General features: G+C 41.7%; 1 protein-coding gene across 2 annotated transcripts in view; it reads right to left on the bottom strand.

Moving 5' to 3' along the window:
- The window catches only part of LOC140728560 (ceramide synthase 6-like), a 292,767-nt gene that overhangs the window by 68,879 nt on the left and 196,403 nt on the right, over positions 1 to 27,485 (bottom strand). For both annotated transcript variants that reach the window (XM_073047476.1, XM_073047477.1), the window contains exon 5: positions 8,061 to 8,111. In XM_073047476.1, the coding sequence (XP_072903577.1) occupies positions 8,061 to 8,111 (51 nt within the window). The remainder of the gene's footprint in view (positions 1 to 8,060; positions 8,112 to 27,485) is intronic.

Raw genomic sequence — 27,485 nt, 5'->3', positions numbered from 1 at the left:
AGCACCCCTGTGGCCATTCCCCTCTATAACAAGATTACCGTTTTGGAAACTGTTGTGGGGAATGACCTCCCAGGGGAATGCCACAGAGATTGGGTTACAGGCACTGAACATAGGTCTGTGGTGCAGAAGGGGAAGAGGGAGAAAAGGGGAATGGTAGTGATTGGGGACTCAGTAGTCAGGGGAACAGAAAGGAGATTCTGTGGGCATGAACGGGACACCTGGATGGTATGTTGCCAGCGTCAGGGATGTCTTGGATCACGTCCACAACATTTTAGAGAGGGAGAGAGAGCAGGCAGATGTCTTGGTACATATTGATAGCAATGACATAAGAAGAAAAAGCAATGAGGTCCCAAGGAGAGAATTTAGAGAGCTAGGTAGAAAACTGAGAAGCAGGATAGTAATTTCTGGATGGCTACCTGTGCCATGTGCCAGTGAGGGTAGAAACAGGATGATTTGTCAGATTAATGTGTGGCTGAGAAGCTGGTGCAGAGGGCAGGGCTTCAACTTCTTGGATCATTGGGACCTACTCCGGGGGATGTATGACCTGTACAAAAGCACCTGAACTCAATGGGACCAATATTCTCACGGGCAGGTTTGTTAGAGCTGTTGGGAGGGTTTAAACTAATTTGGTAGGGGAGTAGGAACCAGAGTGAAGGGACTTGGGAAAGAACGGATGGTAAAAAAAAGCAAAGATTGCGTGCAGTCAAACTGCCAGGAAGGCAGGCAGACGATAGGACAAAATTGTGGCCAACAGGGTGAGTATCAGTGCATTAGGGATGCAGAATCAAAAAGGATGGCAAATACTGTACTCAAAGTGTTATGTCTCAATGCACAGTGTATAACAAATAAGGTGGGTGGTCTTGTTGCACTATTACAGATTGTCAGGTATGAAGTGGCCATCACTGAATCGTGGCTGAAGGATGAATGTAGTTGGGAGCTGAAAGTCCAAGGTTACGTATTGATTCTGAGGGATCGGAAGGTAGGCTGAGGGGATGGTGTGGCTCTGCTGGTAAAGAATGGCATCGAATCAGGGGAAAGATATGACATAGAATCAGAAAATGTGGAATCCTTGTGGTTTGAGTTAAGAAACTGCAAGGGTAAAAGGACCCAGACGACAATTATATATAGGCCTCCCTATGGTAGTTGGGATGTAGACCACAGATTACATAGCAAATAGAAAAGGGCATGTCAAAAGGGCAATGTTATGATAGTCATGGGAGATTTCAACATGCAGATCAATTGGGGAAAATCAGGTTGGTAATGGATCTCAAGAGGGTGAGTTTGTTGAATGCCTATGAGACGGCTTTTTAGAGCAGTTTGTCATTGAGCCTACTAGGGCATCAGCTATACTGGATTGGGTGTTATGTAATGAACCGGAGGCGATTAGGGAGCTTAAGGTAAAAGAACCCTTAGGAACCAGTGATCACAATATGATTGAGTTCAACTTGAAATTTGATAGGGAGACAGTGAAGTCTGATGTAGCAGTATTTCAGTGGAGTAAGGGAAATTACAGTGATATCAGAGAGGAGTTGGCAAACATAAATTAGAAGGAGCTGCTGGCAGGGAGGACAGCAGAGCAGCAATGGTGTGAGTTTCTGGGAAAAATGAGGAAGAGGCAGGACAGATATATTCCAAAAACAAAGAAATACTCAAATGGCAAAATAATACAACCGTGGCCAACAAGGGAAGTCAAAGCTAATGTAAAATCAAAAAAGAGGACATTCAACAAAGCAAAAATTAGCAGGAAGGTAGAGGATTGGGAAGCTTTTAAAAACCTACAGAGAGCAACTGAAGAATCATTAGAAGGGAAAAGATGAAATATGAAAGCAAGCTAGCAAACAATATTAAAGTGGATAGTAAAAGCTTTTTTCAAGTATGTAAAATATAAAAGAGAGATGAGAGTGGATATAGGACCACTAGAAAATGAGGCCGGAGAAATAATAACAGGGGACAAGGAGATGATAGATGAATTAAATTAGTATTTTGCATCAGTCTTCGCTGTGGAAGACACTAGCAGTGTGCCAGATGTTGTAGTGTGTGAAGGAAGAGAAGTGAATGCAGTTACTATTACAAGGGAGAAGGTGCTCAAAAGACTGAAAGACCTCAGAGTCAGTTGAACTGCACCTGAGGGTTCTGGAAGGTGTAGCGGTAGAGATTGTGGAGGTATTAGCAATTGTCTTTCAAAATTCATTGGACTCTGTCATGGTACCAGAGGACTGGAAAATTGCAAATGTGCCTCCACTCTTTAGAAAAGGAGAAAGGCAACAGAAAGGAAATTATAGACCAGTTAGCCTGACCTCTGTGGTTGGGAAGATGTTGGAGTCAATCGTTAAGCATCAGTTTATGGAGTACTTGGTGACACAGGAAAAGATAGGTTAAAGTCAGTGTGGGTTCCTTAATGGAAAATCTTGCCTGACAAACCTGTTGGAATTCTTTGAGGAGATTACAAGTAAGATCCATAAAGAGGATGCAGTGGATATTGTATATTTGGACTTTCAGAAGGCTTTTGACAAGATGCCACACATGAGGCTGCTTATCAAGTTAAGAGCCCATTGTGTTGCAGGAAAGTCACTAACATGATTAGAGTATTGGCTGACTGGAGGGAGGCAGCAAATGGGAATAAAAAGATCCTTGTCTGATTGGCTGCCAGTGACTAGTGGTGTTCCTCAAGGGTTGGCATTGGGACCCCTTCTTCTAATGCTGTATATTAATGATTTAGATGAATGATTTAGATGATTGAATTAGTGGCTCTGTTGCCAAGTTTGCAGATGATATGAAGATTGATGGAGGGGCTATTTATATATATGTCATTTATATATAAATAAATTAAATAAGAAATACAAAACAAGGGCAAAAAAAAAAGAAAAAAGTAGTGAGGTAGTGCTCAGAAATCTGATGGCAGAGGGGAAGAAACTGTTCCTGAATTGTTGAGTGTGTGCCTTCAGGCTCCTGTACCTCCTCCCTGAGGTAGCAATGAAAAGAGGACATGTTGTAGGTAATGGGGCTCCTTAATAGTGGAAGCTGCCTTTTGAAGCATCATCTTTTGAAGGCTTCCTGGAAGCTGGATGCTGCCTGTGATGGACCTGATGGAGTTTGCAACTTTTGCAGGGTTTCTCATTTCAGCCACTACCTACCCAGCCATTTGAATGTGATTGTTATGGGTCTGTAGCCATTCCTTCAGCGTGCAAGATATCCCTCCTGGCATATAAGTCAGTTCTAAGACCTCACTATCCCAGTCATAGGATTATGGAACTTTCTTCTTCCCTTTCTCCTGCAGTGTCTCTTCCATCACAGCCATAGTGTGTATTTTTGAAAGTGTGTCCTTCAAGGGGTGATGACTTTCTGGTGACACATTGATTTTGTCCTCACTGTGAACTGTCATTCTGAGTATAAGCCACCCTAACACAATTTTAAACTGGGCTTTTGCCAATTTCATAATTTTGGAGGGCATACATGATTAGGCATTCTTGTTAAACACAGCTCTATATCACGAATGCAGCAATAATTTCCTCTTTGTTAATCTCTCAGTGAAACTGAGGCAATATACCAGTTCACCTCCAAGCAGTTATCCAACATATTTTTCAGCAATTCAATCTCAACATGTCCTCCTTGATGCTGAAACGTGACTCTTTTATTACCTATTAGCACTAATGAAATGAGATTTGGTCATCTAATTACAACAGCAACAAGCACATTTACAGTAACAGCGTTTTCAATCCCATAAAACTTTCTTGCCAACAAAGTTGTCTTTAGTCAAAGTCACTGCATTGTACCCTGCCTCTGAAATACAGTACTGTGCAAAAGTGCAAAAGTCTTAGGCATGTATATATATATACAGTGCCAATAAAAGTATTCACCCCCCTTGGAATTTTTCATTGAATCACAGTGGATTTCATTTGCCTCTTTTTGACAGTGAACAACAGGAAAAGACTCTTTCGTGTCAAAGTGAAAACAGATCTTTACAAAGTGATCTAAATTCATTAAAAATATAAAATAGAAAATTACTGATTGCATAAGTATTCACCCCCTTGATATGACACACCAAATCATCACTGATGCAGCCAGCAGGTTTTCGAAGTCACATAGTTATTTAAACAGAGATCACCTGTGTACAGTCAAGGTGTTTCAACTGACTGTAGTAAAAATACACCTGTATCTGGAAGGTCCAACTGCTGGTGAGTCAGTATCCTGGCAAAAACTACATCACAAAGATAAAAGAACACTCCAGCAGCTCCATGAAAAGGTTATTGAAAAGCACAAGTCAGCAGATGGATACAAGAAAATTTCCTAGTCTCTCAATATCCATTGGAGTACAGTTAAGTCAATCATCAAGAAATGGAAAGAATATGGCACAGCTGTAAATCTGCCTAATGCAGGCCATCCTCAAAAACCGAGTGACTTTGCATGAAGAGGACTAGTGAGGAGGTGACCAAGAGACCTATGACAACTCTGGAGGAGTTACAAGCTTCAGTGACTAAGATGGGAGAGACTGCATACAATTGTTGCCCGGGTGCTTCACCAATTGTAGCTTTGCGGGAGAGTGGCAAAGAGAAAGCCATGTTGAAAAAATCACATGAAATCTTGGCTAGAGTTTGCCAGAAGGCATGTAGGAGATTCTGAAGTCAGATGGAAGAATATTCTATGGTCTGATGAAAGCAAAATTGAGCTTTTTGTCCATCAAACTAAATGCTATGATTGGTGTAAGCCAAACACCAAACATCATCAAAAACCATCATTCCTACCATGAAGCATGGTGGTGGGTGCATCACGCTGTGGGGATGCTTCACTGCAGCAGGCCCTGGAAGGCTGGTGAAGGTGGAGGGTAAAATGAATGCAGCAAAATACAGGGAAATTCTGGAGGAAAACCTGAAGCAGTCTGCAAGAGAACTGTGACTTGGGAGAAGATTTATTTTCCAGCAAGCCAATGACCCCAAACATAAAGCCAAAGCTACACAGGAATGGCTTAAAAACAACAGAGTTAATGTCCTGTAGTGGCCAAGTCAGAGTTCAGACATCAATCCAGTTGTGAATTTGTGGCTGAACTTGTAAAGGGCTGTTGACTCATAATTCCCATGCAATCCCATCCCATGCAATATAGTGAGTGAGCAGTTTTGTAAAGAAGAATGGGGAAAAATTGCAGTGTCCAGATGTGCAAAGCTGATAGAGACCTATCCACACTGACTCAAGGCTGTAATTGCTGCCAAAGGTGCATCTATTAAATACTGACTTGAGGGGAGGTGAGTAATTATACAATCAATTATTTTGATCAATTCTAACAATTGTAATAAATTTAGATCAGTTTGTAGAAATTTGTTTTCACTTCGACACAAGTCTTTTCTGTTGATCAGTGTCAAAAAAATCAAATTAAATCCACTGTGATTCAATGTTGTAAAACAATAAAAGATGAAAAATTCCAAGGGGGGGTGGGTGAATATATTTGATAGGCACTGTGTATGTATATATGTATGTGAGATCATGATACATATTGGTACCAACGACATAGGTAGGAAAAGGGAAGAGGTCCTGAAAACAGACTGCAGGGAGTTAGAAAGGAAGTTGAGAAGCAGGACCTCAAAGGTAGTAATCTTGGGATTACTGCCAGTGCCACATGACAGTGAGTATAGGAATAGAGTGAGGTGGAGGATAAATGCGTGGCTGATGGATTGGAGCAGGGGGCAGGGATTCAGATTTCTGGATCTTTGGGACCTCTTTTTAGGCAGGTGTGACCTGTACAAAAAGGACAGGTTTCACTTGAATCCCAGGGGGACCAATATCCTGGAGAGGAGGTTTGCTAAGGCTAATGGTGAGAGTTTAAACTAGAACTGCTGGGGGGGTTGGGAACCGAACTGAAGAGATGGAGGAAGGGGCAGTTAGTGCAAGAGGGAGGATAGGCAGGTGAGAGAGGAGGGATGTGCTCAGACTGATATCTTGAGATGTCTCTACTTTAATGCAAGAAACATCACAAACGAAGTGGATGAGCTTAGAGCGTGGATCAGTACTTGGAGCTATGATGTTGTGCCCATTACAGAGACTTGGATAGCTCAGGGGCAAGAATAGTTACTTAGAGTGCCAGGCTTTAGATGTTTCAGAAAGGACAGGGAGGGAGGCAAAAGAGGTGGGGGCGTGGCACTACTGATCAGAAATAGAGTCAAGGCTGCAGAAGAGGAGGAAGTCATGGAGGGGTTGTCTATGGAGTCTCTGTGGGCAGAAGTTAGAAACTTCTCTGTGGGCAGAAGTTAGTCAATAACTCTATTGGGTGTTTTTTATAGACCAGCCAATAGTAACAGGGACATCGAGGAGCAGATAGGGAGACAGATTCTGGAAAGGTGTAATAATAACAGGGTTGTTGTGGTGGGAGAATATCCCAAATATTGATTGGCATCTCCCTAGAGCAAGGAGTTTAGATGGGGTGGAGTTTGTTAGGGTGTTCAGGAAGGTTTCCTGACACAATATGTAGATAAGCCTACAAGAGGAGAGGCTGTACTTGATCTGGTACTGGGAAATGAACCTGGTCAGGTATCAGGTCTCTCAGTGGGAGAGCATTTTGGAGAAAGTGATCACAATTCTATTTCCTTTACCATAGCATTGGAGAGGGATAGGAGCAGACAGGTTAGGAAAGTGTTTAATTGAAGTAAGGGGAAATATGAAGCTATCAGGCAGAAACTTGGAAGCATAAATTGTAAACAGATGTTCTCAGGGAAATGTACGGCAGAAATGTGGCAAATGTTCAGGGGATAGTTGAGTGGAGTTCTGCATCAGTATGTTCCAATGAGACAGGGAAAGGATGATAGGGTACAGGAACCGTGGTGTACAAAGGCTGTTGAAAATCTAGTCAAGAAGAAAAGAAAAGCTTCTGAAAGGTTCTTAAAAACTAGAGAATGATGGAGATCTAGAAGATTATAAGGCTAGCGGGAATGAGCTTAAGAATGAAATTAGGAGAGCCAGAAGGGGCCATGAGAAGGCCTTGGTGAGCAGGATTAAAGAAGCCCATACAAGTATGTGAAGAGCAAGAGGATAAAACGTGAGAGAATAGGACCAGTCAAGTGTGACAGTGGAAAAGTGTGTATGGAACCGGAGGAGATAGCAAAGGTACTTAATGAATAACTTGCTTCAGTATTCACTACAGAAAAGGATCTTGGTGATTGTAGTGATGACGTACAGCGTATTGAAAAGCTTGAGCATGTAGATATTAAGAAAGAGGATGTGCTGGAGCTTTTGGAAAGCATCAAGGGATCCACTCACTGTCTATCTGTCACCTTTAGCATTTTGTTGGACCTCAGCCTTTTGGATACTTGTTTTTGGCAGCAGAGTAAATCACTGTGACTACTGTACATGGCACTTTTAGTACCGACAATAGGGATGAGTTTCCAGTCACTACTGGTACATTTAAACAAGACCTGTGTAATTTCTTTTATACACAGTGTGTCCGGGGAGAGGTAGCTCCTCTGGTGATGTGGCATTCTGGGACAGCTCACTCACCTGTGGCCCCACTGGACACTCGGCTCTCACCTGTGGTTCCAAGTAGCTGTTTGCATGCGACAACGGCCGCACCCTGGTACACCGCTTCGACATGTTGTCTAAACTAGGTGAGGGGACCCAGTGGGCTTCGTAGACCAGAGAGATAGGAACATGCCTGTCCTAGCATGTGAAGTCAGCTCTGGCAGACTGGATGATGAGATCTACAGTGAGATCCAATGGCCAGGAAGGCTGTTCTGCAATGTTCTGTGAAGAACGAAGGGCAGGGCAAGGCACAGAAGACAACCAAGGAGGACCCTACCTTGTGACACTGGATCCAGACCCATGAGGTTGAGAGTGCAACAGCTTCTCCACTCTAAAAACTCTCCTGCTCAGGTCTCCTGCCATAGTTGGACATGAGAGACAACCACCATTATCGTTCCTACATAATGTAGAAAAGCTGTGGAAAACCCTTAAATCAGGCAAACCACGACAATACAGAGAAAGATGTTGTGTGCCAATTGATTCACTATCTCACACAATATAATAATTAATTGTTACAGTTGCTGCAAATCTGACATAAAAATGTTTAAGGCAGATACTACCTGGTAGGGATAGCTGTACCAACACTGTCTTGTTTCCCAGAGCCAAGGAACCTATGTAAGAAACAGAACACATTTTTAGAAACAATACCAGAGCTTTGTCAAACTCTGAATGACAATATGCCTGTATGTTACTTTTGCTTGACAATCTCCAAAGATATTTCTGCCATAAGTTGCTGGGGATGTAGGATAGTTCCCATTCCCCTTATTGTCTTTCATTGCCTCTTTTAGCTCCAGACCTTTTTCTTATTTCTGGCTCCATTGTATTCTGATTGAGAAAGTTATTTTGATTTCTCCTTTACAACTCTGTCAGGTGTCTGCTTCCTGTTGATAATTAAACTAAACGATAACTTAAGCTGATTCTGTGAGTGGACAAACACAAGCTCCATTGATAAGAGAAACTGCTTGCAAAATTCAAAGTACATATATTATGTATGCTATATACAACCTTGAGATTAATCTCCTTACAGGCAGCCCACAAAACAAAGAAACACAACAGAACCCATTTAAAAAAAGACTGGCAAACATCCAGAGGAAAAACAAAATGTGTAAACAATAAAAATAAGCAAATAACATTCAGAACTGAAGTTCACAGAAGTGTATTGACAGCTATGAAGCCAGTCATCACTGAAGCCAATCCAGGAGTCCGTTAGTTGCAGGTCACCACCTTAGTTTTTCAAGTCAAGTCAAGTTTATTGTCATTTAACTATATACGTACAAACAAGACCATGATTCTCCAGACTAGGGTGTAAAGCACACAATAACTTGGGAAACTAAGAATTAAATCTACAATTGAATTATGCATAAATAAAGTGCATAAATTAAATAGAAACATAGAAAATAGGTGCAGGAGTAGGCCATTTGGCCCTTCGAGCCTGCACCGCCATTCAGCATGATCATGGCTGATCATCCAACTCAGAACCCTGTACCTGCTTTCTCTCCATACCCCCTGATCCCTTTAGCCACAAGGGCCATATCTAACTCCCTCTTAAATATAGCCAATGAACCGGCCTCAACTGTTTCCTGTGGCAGAGAATTCCACAGATTCACCACTCTCTGTGTGAAGAAGTTTTTCCTCATCTCGGTCCTAAAAGGCTTCCCCTTTATCCTTAAACTGTGACCCCTCGTTCTGGACTTCCCCAACATCGGAAATAATCTTCCTGCATCTAGCCTGTCCAATCCCTTTAGAATTTTATACGTTTCAATAAGATCCCCCTTCAATCTTCTAAATTCCAGCGAGTATAAGCCTAGTCGATCCAGTCTTTCTTCATATGAAAGTCCTGCCATCCCAGAAATCAATCTGGTGAACCTTCTTTGTACTCCCTCTATGGCAAGAATGTCTTTCCTCAGATTAGGGAACCAAAACTGCACACAATACTCCAGGTGTGGTCTCACCAAGGCCTTGTACAACTGCAGTAGAACCTCCCTGCTCCTGTACTCAAATCCTTTTGCTATGAATGCCAACATACCATTTGCCTTTTTCACTGCTTGCTGTACCTGCATGCCCACCTTCAATGACTGGTGTACAATGACACCCAGGTCTCGTTGCACCTCCCCTTTTCCTAATCGGCCACCATTCAGATAATAATCTGTTTTCCTGTTCTTGCAACCAAAGTGGATAACCTCACATTTATCCACATTAAATTGCATCTGCCATGAATTTGCCCACTCACCTAACCTATCCAAGTCACCCTGCATCCTCTTAGCATCCTCCTCACAGCTAACACCGCCGCCCAGCTTCATGTCATCCGCAAACTTGGAGATGCTGCATTTAATTCCCTCGTCTAAATCATTAATATATATTGTAAACAACTGGGGTCCCAGCACTGAGCCTTGTGGTACCCCACTAGTCACTGCCTGCCATTCTGAAAAGGTCCCTTTTACACCCACTCTTTGCTTTCTGTCTGCCAACCAATCCTCTATCCACATCAATACCATACCCCCAATACCGTGTGCTTTAAGTTTGCACACTAATCTCCTGTGTGGGACCTTGTCAAAAGCCTTTTGAAAATCTAAATATACCACATCCACTGGCTCTCCCCTATCCACTCTACTAGTTACATCTTCAAAAAATTCTATAAGATTCGTCAGACATGATTTTCCTTTCACAAATCCGTGCTGACTTTGTCCGATGATTTCACCTCTTTCCAAATGTGCTGTTATCACATCTTTGATATCCGACTCTAGCATTTTCCCCACCACCAATGTCAGACTAACTGGTCTATAACTCCCCGGTTTTTCTCTCCCTCCTTTTTTAAAAAGTGGGGTTACATTAGCCACCCTCCAATCCTCAGGAACTAATCCAGAATCTAAGGAGTTTTGAAAAATTATCACTAATGCATCCACTATTTCTTGGGCTACTTCCTTAAGCACTCTGGGATGCAGACCATCTGGCTCTGGGGATTTATCTGCCTTTAATCCCTTCAATTTACCTAACACCACTTCCCTACTAACATGTATTTCCCCCAGTTCCTCCATCTCACTAGACCCTCGGTCCCTTACTATTTCCGGAAGATTATTTATGTCCTCCTTAGTGAAGACAGAACCAAAGTAGTTATTCAATTGGTCTGCCATGTCCTTGTTCCCTATGATCAATTCACCTGTTTCTGACTGTAAGGGACCTACATTTGTCTTGACCAATTTTTTTCTTTCCACATATCTATATAAGCTTTTACAGTCAGTTTTTATGTTCCCTGCCAGCTTTCTCTCATAATCTTTTTTCCTTTTCCTAATTAAGCCCTTTGTCCTCCTCTGCTGTTCTTTTTTGTAGGTTACAGAACAAATTCACAGGCAATGCTTTGAATGTGATGACAGACAGACAGACTTACTTTATTGATCCCGAGGGAAATTGGGTTTTGTTACAGTCGCACCAACCAAGAATAGTGTAGAAATATAGCAATATAAAACCATAAATAATTAAATAATAATAGGTAAATTATGCATATAAAACCATAAATAATTAAATAATAATAGGTAATGTGCAGAGATGAATCAACCATTTACAGCACATCAAATTTAATTTAGTTGAATATTTGAAGATTGAATGAGGAAGAAGTGCTGTAGGTGTTGTGTTCTTTATACGTGCCGTGGGTTACTCATAAAGACATATATTCTGGAAGAACATAACTAGAACTTTTATTTAACAGCAAACAGCAACTACGTTTTAACCATACAAGCTTCTAGATCATTCTGTTATTTCTACGCATGCTCCGAACTCTGTCTAATCACGTTCTGACATGTGACATGTGATATCACCACAGTTTTGTACCATGAGGAATCAGCATGAAGTATGACGTTGGAATGGGGATGGTGATAGGATCAAAGGTGGCTGGTATCATCTGGAAGCACAGAAAGATTGTAGGAATGTCGGCAAAAATTGACATGAGTGTAATTACTCCTAATGTACATTTTATTAAACCCCAAATAGCAACATCGTATATAAGAAAACCCTGCCCCCAAAATATAATAACGTACAATGTAACATGCATAGCAAACTTAACCCTTAACAGTCTGGGTGAATTCTGCCTAATGAAATTACGGGGTCCCTACAAGTTGAAGGAAAAAAATTGATATACGTGCAGGGAAAGGGCTCATTGGCAGGGGAGCAGAATGTTTTGGTGGTAGGAAGAGAGATAATCCATTTTTACTAAAAGAATTTAGAAGCACAAAATTAATTTAAGAAAAAGTCTAACTTCCATTTCTATATTTATGATGCAATTACAGAATAACATAGTTAATCGTGATACTGTCAAAACTAATTACGATTTTGAACAGTTCTTTCAAATCTTTATTTTTGCTTTAATCTTTAAGCAAAAATCTTTCTTCAAACTCCTTAATTTGATTTTAACAAATCAGGTCTGTGATTGATCCAGGACCCTTTCTAAGGTATGGTGCCCACAACTGGAGACCACCGTAGTGTAGCAGCTAGCACCTCACTCAGGGTGTCTGAGTTTGGAGTTTAACCCTGACATCTTCTGTAAAGATTCTATATGTCCTTCCTGCGATGTGTGGGTTTCCCCTGGCAGTCCAAAGATGTAACGGTCAGTGGGTTAATTAGTCATTGTAAATTGACCTGTGATAAGGCTGGGGTTAAATTGGGGGAGGGGGGTTGCTGTGCAGTGCTACTGGAAGGGCCAGAACGGCCTACTCCTCACCGTATCTCTAATTCAGGGGTTCATAACCTTTATTATGCCATGGACCAATACCATTAAGCAAAGAGTCCATGGACCCCAGGTTAGGAAACTCTGGTCTAAATGAAAAAAATACTCCAACTTACGACGAACAAATATTTAATAATGCTTTGGTATAACTTCCTTGCTTTTGCATTCTTTCTCTATGAACAAAGGTTCTGATATACTTTTCTAACACTTTTTTTTCCAACTCGTACTGCCACTTACAAAGATTCCTGCACCAGATCTATCTGCAGTCAACTGAACATTATCCTATTTATTTACACAGTCTGTCCATTTTTTTCCACCAAAATCATTGGATTTTTGAGTTTTAATTGCAATCACATAATGCCAATGATCCTTCTTTAGTCTCAGTTCTGCCTGTGCACAACTACACATCAATTAAATAGAAGTATGCTCGCGGGAGTTGGCTTTAACTAGTGTATTTACATTACAGCGAGAGTGAGACAGAACAACGTGCGTGTAGACACCAGTGCATGTGCAGACAACAGATCAATATGTAGTGCTGGGGCGGGGGGGGGGGGGGGAAAGGAATCATTGCTCTAAAAGAAATAGGTCCATACTGTACACTTCTTCCCCTTTTAAATTAATGCAACATAAACTGTATATGTACAAAACATCCAATTTCCCTTTAATAAACCCATATTTCAAACAAACATATATTCACAATAATAGTCCATAGTTTACTTCACCATTCTAAAGACCATAAGACATAGGAGCAGAATTAGGCCATTGGGCTCGCTGAGTCTGCTCCATCATTTCATCATGGTCAACCCCATTCACTAACCTTCCCACAATATCCTTTGACACCCTGACTGGTAAGGAAGCTATCAACTTCCACTTTAAATATACCCACAGACTTGGATTCCACCGTAGTCTGTGGCAGATCATTCCACAGATTCATTACACTCTGGCTAAAAAAGTTCCTCCTTACCTCTGTTCTAAAAGGTCACCCCTCAGTTTTGAGGCTGCGATCTCTAGATATGGATACCTCCTCTCCACATCCACCCTATGTAGTCCTTTCAACATCTGGTAGGTTTCAATGAGATCCACCCACATTCTTCTAAATTCAGGTGAGTACAGGTTCAAAGCTGCTAAACACTCCTCATATTTGGTATATAAACAAATACACTCAAAAACTTCTATAGATGTACCATCGAGAGCATTTTGACAAGCTGCATCACCTTCTGGTATGGGGGGACTACTGCACAGGACCAAAAGAAGTTGCAGAGGGTTGTAAATTTAGTCTGCTCCATATTGGGTACTAGCCTACAAAGTACCCAGGACATCTTCAAGGAGTGGTACCTCAGAAAGGCATCATCCATTATTAAGGACGTCCAGCACCCGGGGCATAACCTTTATTCACTGTACAGAAGCCTGAAGGCATATACTCAGCGATTCAGGAACAGTTTCTTCCCCTCTGCTATCCAAATCCTAAATGGACATTGAACCTTGAACACTACCTGACTTTTTTCTTTTTAAATCTTTTTATTAATTTTCAAATACATAGGCATAATAACAATAGTAATACAGAGAGATTGGGAATACATATCTCACTTTTTTAATATATATTATTTCTGTCTTTGCACAATTTTTAATCTATTCAATTTACGTATGCTGTTTTACGTATACTTACTTATTATTATTTTCTTCTATATTATGTATCACATTGAACTGCTGCTAAGTTAACAAATTTCACGACACATGCTGGTGATAATAAATCTGATTCTGATTCATAAGTTAATCCCTTCATTCCTGGAATCATCCTTGTAAACCTCCTCTGGACTCTCTCCAATGACAACACATCCTTTCTGAGATACTGTGCCAGAAATTGTTGACAATACTCCAAGTGTGGCCTGACTAGTGTCTTATAAAGCCTCAGCATTACCTCATTGCTTTTATTTTCTATTCTCCTTGAAATAAATGCCAACATTGCATTTGCCTTTTTTACCACAGATTCAAACTGTAAATTTACCTTCTGGGAGTCTTGCACAAGGACTCCTAAGTCACCTACACCTCTGATATTTGAATCTTCTCCCCATTTAGATAACAGTCTGCACTAGTGTTCCTTTTAACAAAATGCACTGTCACATATTTTCCAACACTGTATTCCATCTGCCACATTTTTGTCCATTCTTCCAATTTGTCTGTCCTGCTGCAAATCGCATTGCTTCCGCAGCTTATCTACCCATCCACCTATCTTCGTATCACCCGCAAATTTTGCCACAAAGCCATCAATTTCATTATCCAAATCATTGACAAACTGACTCCTGAGGAACACCATTAGTAACTGGCAGCCAACCAGAAAAAGCCCCCCTTAGACCATAAGACCAAAAGACGTAGGAGCAGAATTAGGCCATCTGGCCCATCGAGTCTGCTCCGCCATTCAATCATTGCTGATCATTTTTTTTTCTCATCAACCCCAGTTCCCAACCCTTTGATGCCATGTCCAATTAAGAACCTATCAATCTCTGTTATAAATACACTCAATGACCCGGTCTCCACAGCTGGACGTGGCAACAAATTCCACAAATTCACCACCCTTTGGCTAAAGAAATTTCTCTGTATCTCTGTTTTGAAAGGGCGCCTCTCTATCCTGAGGCTGTGCCCTCTTGTCCTAGACTCTCCCATCATGGGAAACTTCCTTTCCACATCTACTCTGTCTAGGCCTTTCAACATTCGAAAGGTTTCAATGAGATGCGCCTTCATCCTTCTGAATTCCAGCGAGTACAATACGAGGAAGTATGATAACCTTTTCCTTCTTGGAATCATCCTTGTGAACCTCTTCTGGACCCTTGCCAATGTCAGCACATCTTTTCTAAGATGAGGAGCCCAAAATTGTTCACAATATTCAAGGTGAGGCCTCATCAGAGCCTCAGCATTGCATTCTTGCTCTTGTATTCTAGACATCTTCAAATGAATGCTAACATGGGATTTGCCTTCCTCACCACTGACTCAATCTGCCAATTAACCTTCAGGGTGTTTCTGCACAAGGACTCCCAAGTTCCTTTGTATCAGATTTTTGATTTTCTCCCCATTTAGAAAATAATCCACACATTTATATCTACTACCAAAGTGCATGACCATGCATTTTCCAATGTTGTGTTTCATTTGCCACCTTCTTTACCATTCTTCTAATCTGTCCTTATGCATCCTACCTTTTCCCTCAACACTACCTGCCCCTCCACCAATCTTTGTATCATCTCCAAACTTAGCAACAAAGCCATCTATTTCATCATCTAAATCACTTATATACAACATAAAAAGAAGTGGTCGCAACACCAGTCCCTGTGGAACACCACTAGTCACTGGCAGCTAACCAGAAAAGGATCCTTTTATTCCCACTCGCTGCTTCCTATCAATCAGCCAATGATCTAACCATGTTAGTAATTTTCCTGTAATACTATGGGCTCTTAATTTGGTAAGCAGCCTCATGTGTGACACCTTGTCAAAGGCCTTCTGAAAGTCCAAATATATGACATTCACTGCATCCCCTTTATCTACTGTATCTTACTTGTAATTTCCTCAAAGAATTCCAACAGGTTCATCAGGCAGGATTTTCCCTGAAAGAAACCATGCTGACTTTGTACTATCTTGTCCTATGTCACCAAGTACTCCATCACCTCATCCTTAACAATTGACTCTAACATCTTCTCGACTCCTGAGGTCAAGCTAACTGGTCTGATTTCTTTCTTGCTGCCTTTCTCCTTTCTTAAAGAGTGGAGTGACATTTGCAACTTTCTGGTCCTCTGGCAATACGCCAGAATCCAACGATTTTTGTAAGATCATTTCTAATGATATCTCTTTCAGAAACCTAGGATGCAGTTCCTCTGGTCCGGGTGACTTATGTACCTTTAGGTCTTTCAGCTTTTTCAGCACCTTCTCTCTTGTAACAGTAACTACACCCACTTCTCTTCCTTCACCACTACAACATCAGGCATACTTCCACAGTGAAGACACATATTTCATCTTTTTCCTTCTAATCATTTTTTTTCAGTTGCTCTCTGTAGGTTTTTAAAAACTTCCCAATTCTCTATCTTCCCACTAATTTTTGCTCTGTTGTATGCCCTTTCTTTTGCTCTTACAATAGCTTTGACTTCCCTTATCAGCCATGATTGTACTATTTTACCATTAGAGTACTTCTTCATTTTTGGAATACACGTCCTTCATCTTCCTCATTTTTCCCTGGAACGCACATCATTGCTGCTCTGCTGACATTCCTGCCAGCAGCTCCTTCCAATTTACTTTGGCCAACTCCTCTCTCATACCACTATAATTTCCTTTACTCCACTGAAATACTGCTACATCAGTCTTTACTTTACTCTTACTGATTTGCCAGGCAAGATTGCCCTTTACAGAAACCGTGCTAACTTTGATTTATTTCATCATTTGTCTCCAAGTATGCTGAAACCTCATCCTTAATAGTAGACTCCAACACTTTCCCAAACACAGAGGTTAGGCTAACTGGCCAAAAATTTCCTTTCTTTTGCCTTCCTCACTTCTTAAAAAGTGGAGTGACATTTGCAATCTTCCAGTCCTCTGGGACCATGCCAGAATCAAGTGATTCATGAAAGATCATGACCAATGCATCCATTATCTCTTCAGCAACCTCTCTCTGGACTCTGGGATGTAGTCCATCTGGCCCCAGTGGCTTATCCATCTTAAGACCTTTCAGTTTACCTAGCAGTTTACCTTTCAGTTTTCCTTTGTAATAGCAACGACACTCACCCCTGCTCCCTGACACTCATGGATCTCTGGCACACTGCTAGTGTCTTCCACAGTGAAGACAGATGCAAAGTACCCATTAAGTTCATCTTCCGTTTCTTTGTCCCTCATTACTACCTCACCAGCATCATTTTCCAGTAGTCCAGTATCACCTCTCACCTCTCTTTTACTCTTTATGTAACTAAAAAAAACTTATAGTATCCTGCTTTATATTTCCCTTCTTATAGTTTGTTTTGTTCCCTTTTGTTGGAATTTAAAAGCTTCCCAATCATCCAACTTCCCACCCACTTTTGCCACCTTATATGCCCGTTCCTTGGTTTTTATGCAGCCATTAACATCTCTTGTCAGCTACCCTTGCCATTTGAGAACTACTTCTGTGGGACATGTCTATCCTGAGAACCATTCCCAGAAACTTCAGCCATCTCTGCTCTGCTGTCATCCCTGCCAGCATCGTCCTCCATTCCACCTAGGCAAGCTCCTCTCTCATGTCTCTGTAATTCCCTTTATTGATATATGTGTCATATGAATTCAGTCATATTATGATCACTGTCTCCTAAGGGTTCCTTTACATTAAGCTCCTTTATGAGATCTGGGATTTTACACAACACCCAATCTAAGACAGCCTTTCCCCAAGCAGGCTCAAGCACAAGCTGTTCTTAAAATGCCATCATGTAGGTATTCACTTCCCTCTCTTGCAATCTGACACCAACCTGATTTGCATATTGAAGATACTCATTACAATTGTGTCATTACCCTTATTACATGCTTTTTCCAGCTCCGTTTACAATCTCAACTCCATATCTTGGCTACTATTTGGAGATCTATATGATTCCCATAATGTTTATTTTTACCCTTACGGTTTCTTAACTCCACCCACAAAGTTCCGACATCTTTTGACCCTATGTCACCGCTTTCAAAAGATGTAATTCCATCTCTTACCAACAGTGCCAAACCTCTGCCTTTGCCTTCCTGCCTGTCCTGTCTATATAAACTATATTCTTTGATGTTAAACTCTCACCTATGTCCTTCTTTCAGCCACAAGTTAGGAAGGGTTCAGTCTTTTGGGTGGTGCTCGGTTCCTTTCAGGACAGCACCTCTGAACCTATGGAGTGGCATCATGTTTGGCAGCTGTCTTGTCAATGATAATGTACTCATTGCCTCTGGACCTGGGGAGTGGCATCACTGAGGTCTTCTCTGATGGTATCTTAGAAAACTGACTGTTGTAGTCAACCCCTTGAATAAAAGACAAAGTTGACCCTGTATCCAGCTCCATTTTCAGCTTCACACCACACACATCTATTGTGATCTATATTACATTGCGATCTGCTTCAGTAATACCATGCAGTTCTATACATGACAGTTCACCTTTGTCAGACTGTTGTCTGATTTGCTTAGTTCTGTATTTGGGACTTTTCATCTGGTTGTGCTTTTTATCCGCCTTGCGTACTCTCTCTCTGTGGCTTTGTCTGTGACACTTTCTGCAGAATTGTTCTCTGAAACAACAGTAATTTGCATCATGGGAGCATTTGCCACATCGATGACATCTTCGGCTTTTTGCAGCATTCAGGGACATTTTGTGCATTTCACATTCTAACCTCCTTTTCTGTAGTTCTGCTGCATCCTTTGCTGCAGTCTCTAACGATATTGCAATGGTCAATGCCGTTGTAAGGTTAGGTCTCTTTTGGAGTGCTTTGACTATGTATCCAACATACAAGCCTGTCCCTTAATGCATCAGGAAGGCAATCTCTAAAGTCACAGTACTGGAAAGGTTTGCATAGTTCAGCAATGTATTCAGAAATGCTTTCACCTTTTGATTGGTTCCTTTTGTAAAATCTAAATCTTTCAGCTATTACCAGTGGTTTAGGACTAAAGTGATTATGTAAAATTGTAACAATTTCATTGAATGTCGTTTGCTGGCTTTGCAGGGGTACTAAGTTGTGAAAGAGACGGTACGTCCTTGCACCCATCTAAGCTAGAAAGTGCAGGAGCTTTCTTTTGCTCCTCCACATTGTTCATGTTATAATACAGCTCAGCAACCGCCCCCCCCCCCCCCACCCGATATGCAACTCCCACCATCTTCTGCTCTGATCCGAGGTCAGTTTGCAGGCTGATCAGCATCTGCGAACAGTTTGAGCAGGCGTCGGGGGCCAGGGTCAACCGCACGAAGAGCGAAGCTATGCTCTTTGGCAACTGGCCTGACTGATCCAGCGTCCCCTTCACCATCAGGGCTGATCACGTGAAGGTGTTGGGGATCTGGTTCGGAGGGGCCGAGGCGTGCAACAAGAACTGGCAGGAGCGGACTGCCAAGGTCAAACAGAAACTGGGGCTGTGGGGAGGGCACTCCCTATCGATAGCGGGCAAGAACCTGGTCATCAGGTGTGAGGTGCTCTCAGGGCTGCTGTACTTGGCGCAGGTGTGGCCAGTCCCCGCTCCTTCAGCTCGGAAATCACCCGAGCCGTCTTCAGATTCGTCTGGGGATCCAAGATGGAGCGGGTCAGATGGACCACCATGCACAAGTCCCTGGACAACGGGGGCAAAAACGTCCCCAATGTCGCCCTCACCCTGATGGCCAGCTTCGTATGTGGCTGCATCAGGTTGTGTGGATCCCAGGAACGTGGGCACCAAGTACCACCATGTGCCCAGGTTCTACCTGTCGCCCTGGCTACGAAGGATGAGTCTGGCCCCTTTCCTGCGCAACACCCCTGTCAGCTGGTCGTTGCCGCTATGCCTGTCCTTCGTAGAGAAGTTCTTTCAGGTCAACGCCTTTGACCACAGGGCCATCAGGCAGTGGTCAGCACATAAGGTCCTGCAGGCACTGCAGGAGAAGGACGAGATGGACACAGTGGGGTGGTTCCCTGGGCAGACCGTCCAGTTCATCTGGCAAAATGCCTCACCAACAGGCACCAAAACCTCGACTGGCTGGCAGTGAGAGGGGCCCTCCCAATCCGATCCCTCCTGTATGCCCGGAACGTCGTCTCCACACCCCGCTGCCCACGGGAGGACTGCAGTGAGGAGGAGTCAGTGACCCACCTCTCTGCAGACTGTGGGTTCGCGGAGAAGGTGTGGAGGAGGATGGAAGGGGCAGTGTTGAGGTTCATCCCCAGCAGCTGAGTAACAGAGGACTCTCTGATCTACGGGCTGTTCCCAGGGACGCACACGGAGACCAACATCCAGTGCTGCTGGCAGATCATCAACTCGGTCAAAGACGCTCTTTGGTTGGCCCGAAACTTGATGGTCTACCAGCACACGGATGTCCGTGGGGGAATGCTGCCGACTGGCACATTCTCGGCTGCAGGAGTACGTGCTGAGAGACGCGCTCAAACTTGGTGCAGCCACTGCAAGGGCCCGGTGGGGAAGGACCACAGTCTAGGGTTCTTCTCCCGCAGGAGTTGAGGGGTAGGGGGGTTGGGGTATACCCCCTGAATGTAAATATGAAAGAACAGAGTGCCACGTGTGTGGCAAATTTTGAATTTTGAAAATGTTAAAACAGTAATGGTAATAACTGTATAGAATTGAAAGTCATTGAATGGTTGTTGTATATAATTTTATTTTTGAATAAAGTATATTTTGTTTAATAAAAAAAATCAAATTCATCAATATTAAGGCAGGTGTATGGAGTTGAGTGGGGTCCGGGATCAGCCATGATGGAACAGCAGGGAAGACTCAATGGGCTGAATGATCTAGTTCTGAATGGTCTGCTCCTATGTATGGTCTTGTGGTCTAACTATCCCGGCTGAAGCCATCGCCACATTATTTTCACCTTAAATTCAGGCTGTCTTTTTCTGTTACACATTCCTTTATTAGCATCTGTGATGGCTTTCTCATGCTGTTTAACTCTTGTCTCGTAACTGTGGGTCGGTTTGTGATATTTTCTGACGTTTATGTTCATACTCGTCGCCAAATTGTTGTGTCTGTGCACAACTACATATTAATTAAATAAAAGCATGCATGTGGGAGATGGCTTTAACTGGTGTATTCACATTGCAGTGACAGAGAGCGAGAACAATGCGCAACACAGGTGCAGATAATGTATAGTTCTAAGGAGGTGTGTCATTACTCTAAAAGAAATAGGTCGTACATTACATTCTGGATGTGGGGATTTCTGATTCTTTTTTGTAACCAGAATCTGAAGAGTGAAACTAATATTTCAACATCGACCCTTAAGGCAGAATGTTTCTGTGCCATACCAGACCACATCTACTGGCTTAGCTATGAATTACTATATTTGCCCAGATGATCATCACTGTTCAGTAGTATTAACATCCTATCAATGAATGCAATTTAAGAGGTACTGTACAATGGGCTGATGTTTCTACACATTGCCTAAAATAGAAGGAAATTGCATTCAGCAAGAATTGAGATGTTCCAATTCTAGAAAAGATTAGTAAGCAAACATTAAGGTGTGTTAAATGGGGAATAAAAAGAGTCACTCTGCAGATCAGACAACATCTTTGAAAAGAGAAACTGTTTTTATTTCAGGTGAAAGACACTTCTTCCTGATCTCAGATGCAAGATTTCAGAACTGAAACATAAAATGTTTTTGTATCCACAGATACTACCTGACCTCTGTGTTTTTCAAACGTTTTTTGTTCTTCTTTCAAGTTTCCAATATTTGTTTTTTTTTTGATTTTTCATATAGTCCTAGAAAAGTACAGCTCCAAAGCAGGCCCTTTGGCCCATCCAGTGTGGTCTGTACTGAATCACTTAAACTGCCTTCTCCCATCGACCTGCTCCGGGACCATAGACCTCCATTCCATAGACCTACTATCCATGTAGCTATCCAAACTTCTCTTAAATGTTGAAACTGAGCTCACGTGCACCACTTGCACTGGCACCTCATTCCACATTCACGACCCTCTGAGAGAAGAAGTTTCCCCTTATGTTTCCCTTAAACCTTTCACCCTTAACCATGATCTCTGGTTGTAGTCCCACATAACCTCAGTGGAAAAAGCCTGTATGCATTTATCCTATCTCTATACTCATAATTTTGCATACCTCCAATACGCCAGCAAAGAAGCTGGTAATTACAGATTTTTTTTAAAAATGGAGGTTGAGAAACAGATATAAAAAGGAACCCACACCAAATGCTGGAGGAATTCAGCAGGCCAGGCAGCATCCTGGAAAACAGTAAACAGTCCACATTTCCAGCTGAGAACCTCCATCAGGACTGCTGCTTCTCCCAGAAAAGGAATAGTGGCCTGAGAATTTGACCATGGTAAGAGAAAATGTTCTGAATCCAGGATAAGTTCATTATTAGTATCTCTCATTAAATATACTGTATCTCTTGGACAATGACTTGGCCATCCCAAAACAAAGAGACCATTTGCTTGCCTCAACAAAAGCTGTTCAGAGAAGAGAAGAGAATGAATAAGAATCAGTTCATGGAAGTTTCTGGACAAAGCTGTACCATTACAAAAGCCCACAAACAAGGCATGGGATGCTCAGCAGAAATATCCTGATGCCAAAAATTGTACAGAAAGTTTTCCTTCCTAATTTTTCAACCTGGAAAAGATTTCCTATGGCAATTAATTAATTGTGTTAAGTCAATAAAGGAAGTTCAATATCTCTAGATCAGGCTATGACAGCATTCAATTACAGAATGTTACATGCTGAGATAAAGACATGAAGAATTCCTCAGTCCAGTTGCTCAAAGAACTCCATGAGTCAAGTCGTGATAAAGGACTTAAATAGGTGGAACAGTACTGAACACCGGTTGTTACTCTTTCTATTTCTAAAGGCTGAATATGCATACTTCATAATTGATATATGGTTGGGTTGAGTTCTTTGATCTTTGCAATTTACTTGCAAACGTTTCATCATACGTGAGGAGACATCGTCAGTCTCCTCACATGGTGATGAAACATTTGTAAGTAAATTCTCAAGACTGGAGAACAACTCAACCCAACCATCAACCACCCGAGCTACACATCTTCAGAATTATTTAAACATTTTAATATCTGTATTCTTTTTAACTGTCAAAGATTTAAACAAAAATAACTAATTTAATTTTCTAGTTGAAAAATCTCAGCTCAATCCTATCTGCTAATCTAAGTCTTGTCTCCTTGATTTTAATGGTGGCTATGATGTTACTTAGATGAAATGAACCTTGGATAATAGGAACATCTTTTTACCAATGAAGTCTCAGTAATTAGTTCATTAATGTTGCAAAAGGCTGGTGGGCAAATTACTGCAAATGGAAATTTGGAGATGATGCTGTAATATTTATGCATTATATAATAGATTAAGATCTAAAGACAACAGAAAACATTTCAGCATGATGCTTTGGCACTGAAGTTATCTCAAGCTAATTTTTATCATTATGATTAAGGCCTACAAAAACATTGATCTAGCACCAGACTTTAATCATTGCAACGTCAACTTTACAAAGTCAATAAACAAGTGCTTTGATTCCCATCCGCTCCACTTGAACTAAAACATGTTGTCCCCATAGAAACCACAGCATCACCAACTGCATCATGGCATCTCTAATGCAGTCTAATTTTAATGCGCTATTAAAGATCCACTGGTGGATGAATTGGTTGAAATCTTATTAAAGGCCTTCAAACTGAATTGCAGTTGAGACCTAATTGAATTTACAATGTTTAGCATAACCAGTGAAATAACATCAGGTTATAACAACAGGAATTCCTTTTCTTCGAATAGTTCTTATCAGTAAAAATATTTTCTCCAGCTAAGGTAAGAAGCAGTAAATTCTAACTTTCTTTGCATTACATTTCAAAGTACATTTAATATCAGAGTATGTATCCAGCGCACAACCTGAAATTCATCCTCTTCACAGACTGCTACAAAACAAAGAAACCCATAGAATGATAGCATTTCAAATGAACTCTACACATTTCCCTTTTCTTTTTTTAAACAGGTTCAGAGAAATGTGGATGAGGTGAGTCCTGAGTCTGGCAAGGGAGTATACACCACTGATAGAACAGGATTTATGAGTTGATGTGATGAATGAAACCTGCTCTGATTCACCTCTCCTCTACTGCCTTGGTTCATGGACCATCTCACCTCTCTAAGACAGACCTAGTAATATTCCACTCATTAGAACATAAGAAAAATGAGCAGGAGTAGGCCATCCGGCCCATCGAACCTGCCCCGCCATTTAATAAGATCATGGCTGATCTGTCCATATATTCAGCTCCATCTACCTGCCTTTTCCCCATAACCCTTAATCTCCTACTATGTAAAAATCTAACTATATCTTAACTATATTTAGTGAAGAAGCCTCATCTGCTTCCCTGGGCAGAGAATTCCACAGATTCACCACTCTCTGGGAAAAAGTTTCTCCTCATCTCCATTCTAAGTCTTCTCCCCTGAATCTTGAGACAATGTCCTCCAGTTCTAGTCTCACTTACCAATGGAAACAACTTTCCTACTTCTATCTTATCTACCCCTTTCAAAATTTTGTATGTTTCTATAAGATCCCCTCTCATTCTTCTGAACTCCAGAGAGTTTAGTCCCAGGCGACTTAACCTGTCCTCATAGGTTAACCCCTTCATCTCTGGAATCAACCTGGTGAACCTCCTCTGCACTGCCTCCAAAGCCAGTATATCCTTCCTCAAGTATGGAGACCAGATCTGCACACAATACTCCAGGTGCGGCATCACCAGTACCCTGTATAGTTGCAGCATTACCTCCCTGCTCTTGAACTCAATCCCTCTAGCAATGAAGGCCAACATTCCGTTTGCATTCTTAATAACTTGTTGTACCTGTCAGCCAACTTTTTGCAATTCATGCACAAGCACTTCCAAGTCCCTCTACACAACAGCATGCTGCAATCTTTCACCATTTAAATAATAATCTGCTCTTCTATTATTCCTTCCAATGTGGATGATCTCACATTTACCAATATTGTATTCCATCTGCCAGGCCTTGGCCCACTCACTTAACCTATCTATATCCTTCTGCAGACTTTCTACATTCTCTGTACAATTTGCTTTTCCACTCAGTTTAGTGTCATCAGCAAATTTTGCTACGCTACACTCAGTCCCCTCTTCCAAATCATCAATGTAAATGGTAAAGAACTGCAGGCCCACCACCAACCCCTGCGGCACCCCACTCACCACTGACTTCCAACCGGAGAAACACCCATTTATACCAACTCTCTGCCTTCTATTGGTTAACCAATCCACTATCCATGCCAATACACTTCCTCCGACTCCATGCATCTGTATCTTATTTACAAGTTTCTTGTGCGGCACCTTATCGAACACCTTCTGGAAATCCAAGTATATGAGTTCCACCTGTTTCCCTCTATCCACTGCACTCATTATGTCCTCAAAGAACTGCAGTAAGTTGTCAAACAGGACCTGCCCTTTCTGAATCCATGCTGCGTCTGTCTAATGGAACCACTCCTTTCTAAATGTTTCGCTATTTCTTCCTTAATGACAACTTCAAGCATTTTCCTGACTACAGATGTTAAGCTAACTGGCCTTATAGTTGTCTATCTTTTGCCTACACCCCTTTTCAAAAAGTAGCGTGACATTTGCTGTCTTCCAATCTGCCGGGACCTGCCCAAAGTCTAGAGAGTTTTGATAAATGATTACCAACGCGTCTACTATAACCTCCACCAATTCCCTCAGCAACCTGGGATGCATCCCAACAGCTCATACTTCCTCATAGACCATTACAATGTTATGATTCTAGGTCTATAATGCATAATGGCTTTGCTAATGATAAAAGGCAAATTGTATTCACTAATTAAATATAGTGGTACTGGCTTCTTGCAAAGAACTAGGCCTTTCTCTCTCAGTTCCGGAAGTCAGAACCTGAATATAATCTCCTCACTGTACAAGAATCTCTACTTTGCTGTGCAGTTTAGACACAGACAACACTGTGCCTACAGAAGTATGGCAAATTTTAAGGCTTGATTCTGCTAAACAGGTCACCCTTGTGCGAGGTGTAGCACTTGTTTAGCTCCCGATCAGGGTCACGTGAAGCCATGGAAGCAGGAGGTGGATGGTCGTATGAGCAGCTGGTGCATATCACAAGTCCTGGTTATGCAACACTGACATCAGGCAGACAATCTCTGAAGAGTATTGATAATGGCTGGGATCACCCGTCTTGTGAAGACACGGCCCAGAAGGCGGCAATGGCAAACCACTTCTGCAGAAAAAATTGCCAAGGAGAGTCATGGACATGGATAGACCATGATCACCCACATCATACGACATGGCACAAAATTACTTTATTTATTTATTATATATTCCGGCCCTCAAGCCGCGCTGCCCAGCAATCCCCGATCTAATCGTAGCCTAATCACCTGTACTGTAGAGCTGGGCTAACCACTATGCTACTGTGCTGTCCATGATGTATGTGTAACTGTTCAGTGTGTCTTCCAGTGGTTTCAACTGCCTTCGTAACAATGCTGTTGCAGTTGTGGGCACCACATTATTTGAATAGAGGCTATCGGATTGGTTAACTTTTATCAACAAAATTTGAATGCCATTTATTGCTATTAACAAATTGATATAAGACTACACCCACATTGCCTCAGCCTCTTTTCTGCCTTCACCTTCTCTCACTACTAGGCTCTGCTTTCATTACCCTCCATTCCTAATCGCCTTTGTTCTCATAGCGCTAAACTGCCAGCTCCATCATGGGCACTAGGCTCCCCTACATCCAGCAGCAATGCCCTGAAAAGGGGGCATCCATCAGTAAGGACCCCATCGCCCAAGGCATACCCTCTTCTCATTGCTACCATCAGGGAGGTGGTACAGGAGCCTGAAGGAACTCAGTCAATGATTCAGGAGCCGCTTCTTCCCCTCTGCCATCAGATTTCTGAATGGACATCGAACCCATGGACACTACCTCACAACTACTTTTGAACTACTTATTTAACTTAACTTTTTAATATCTATCTATATATATATATATATATATATATATATATATATACACACACACATATGCCTCTTACTCTAATTCACAGTTTTTTATTATTATGCATTGCAATATACTGCTACTACGTAACAACAAATATGACATATGCCAGTGATATTAAACCTGATTCTGATATTAAGGAATCATAAGTAACAAGCTTTATGCCTAATTCTTTACTTCTGAAGAACCTTGAATCAGAAACATCAGTGTCCTACAGGAGAGAGAACGCTTGTGTGGGATTAGCACTTTCATGATAGACAGAAGACCGTTTGGGGACCTGGGTCTGGGTGTTATTTATTTTTAACTTCTTGGGTGTATAGCATTTACCCTTGATCTGGGTGGGAGGTACGGACTCCCACTGTTTGGATGCACCAGAGCAAAGGTATTTTGCCATAAATGATTGAAGCTTGATGAACCTGTACAAACTTAATTAATCACTGTCTCTAAGAAACAAGTTAGTTCAAGTTCAATTGTCATTCAACTGTACACAAATATCCACAAATACAGTCAAATGAAACAGTATTACTCCAGAGTCAAGTGCAAAACACAATAACAACAGTCATGCACAGCACCAGGTACATATGAGATATCAATAAAATACAGTCACATGAAA

The sequence above is a fragment of the Hemitrygon akajei genome, chromosome 5 (assembly GCF_048418815.1).
Source record: "Hemitrygon akajei chromosome 5, sHemAka1.3, whole genome shotgun sequence".
Lineage (NCBI taxonomy): Eukaryota > Metazoa > Chordata > Chondrichthyes > Myliobatiformes > Dasyatidae > Hemitrygon > Hemitrygon akajei.
The sequence above is the reverse complement of the archived record's forward strand: the minus strand, read 5'-3'. Positions and strand labels throughout refer to the sequence as shown.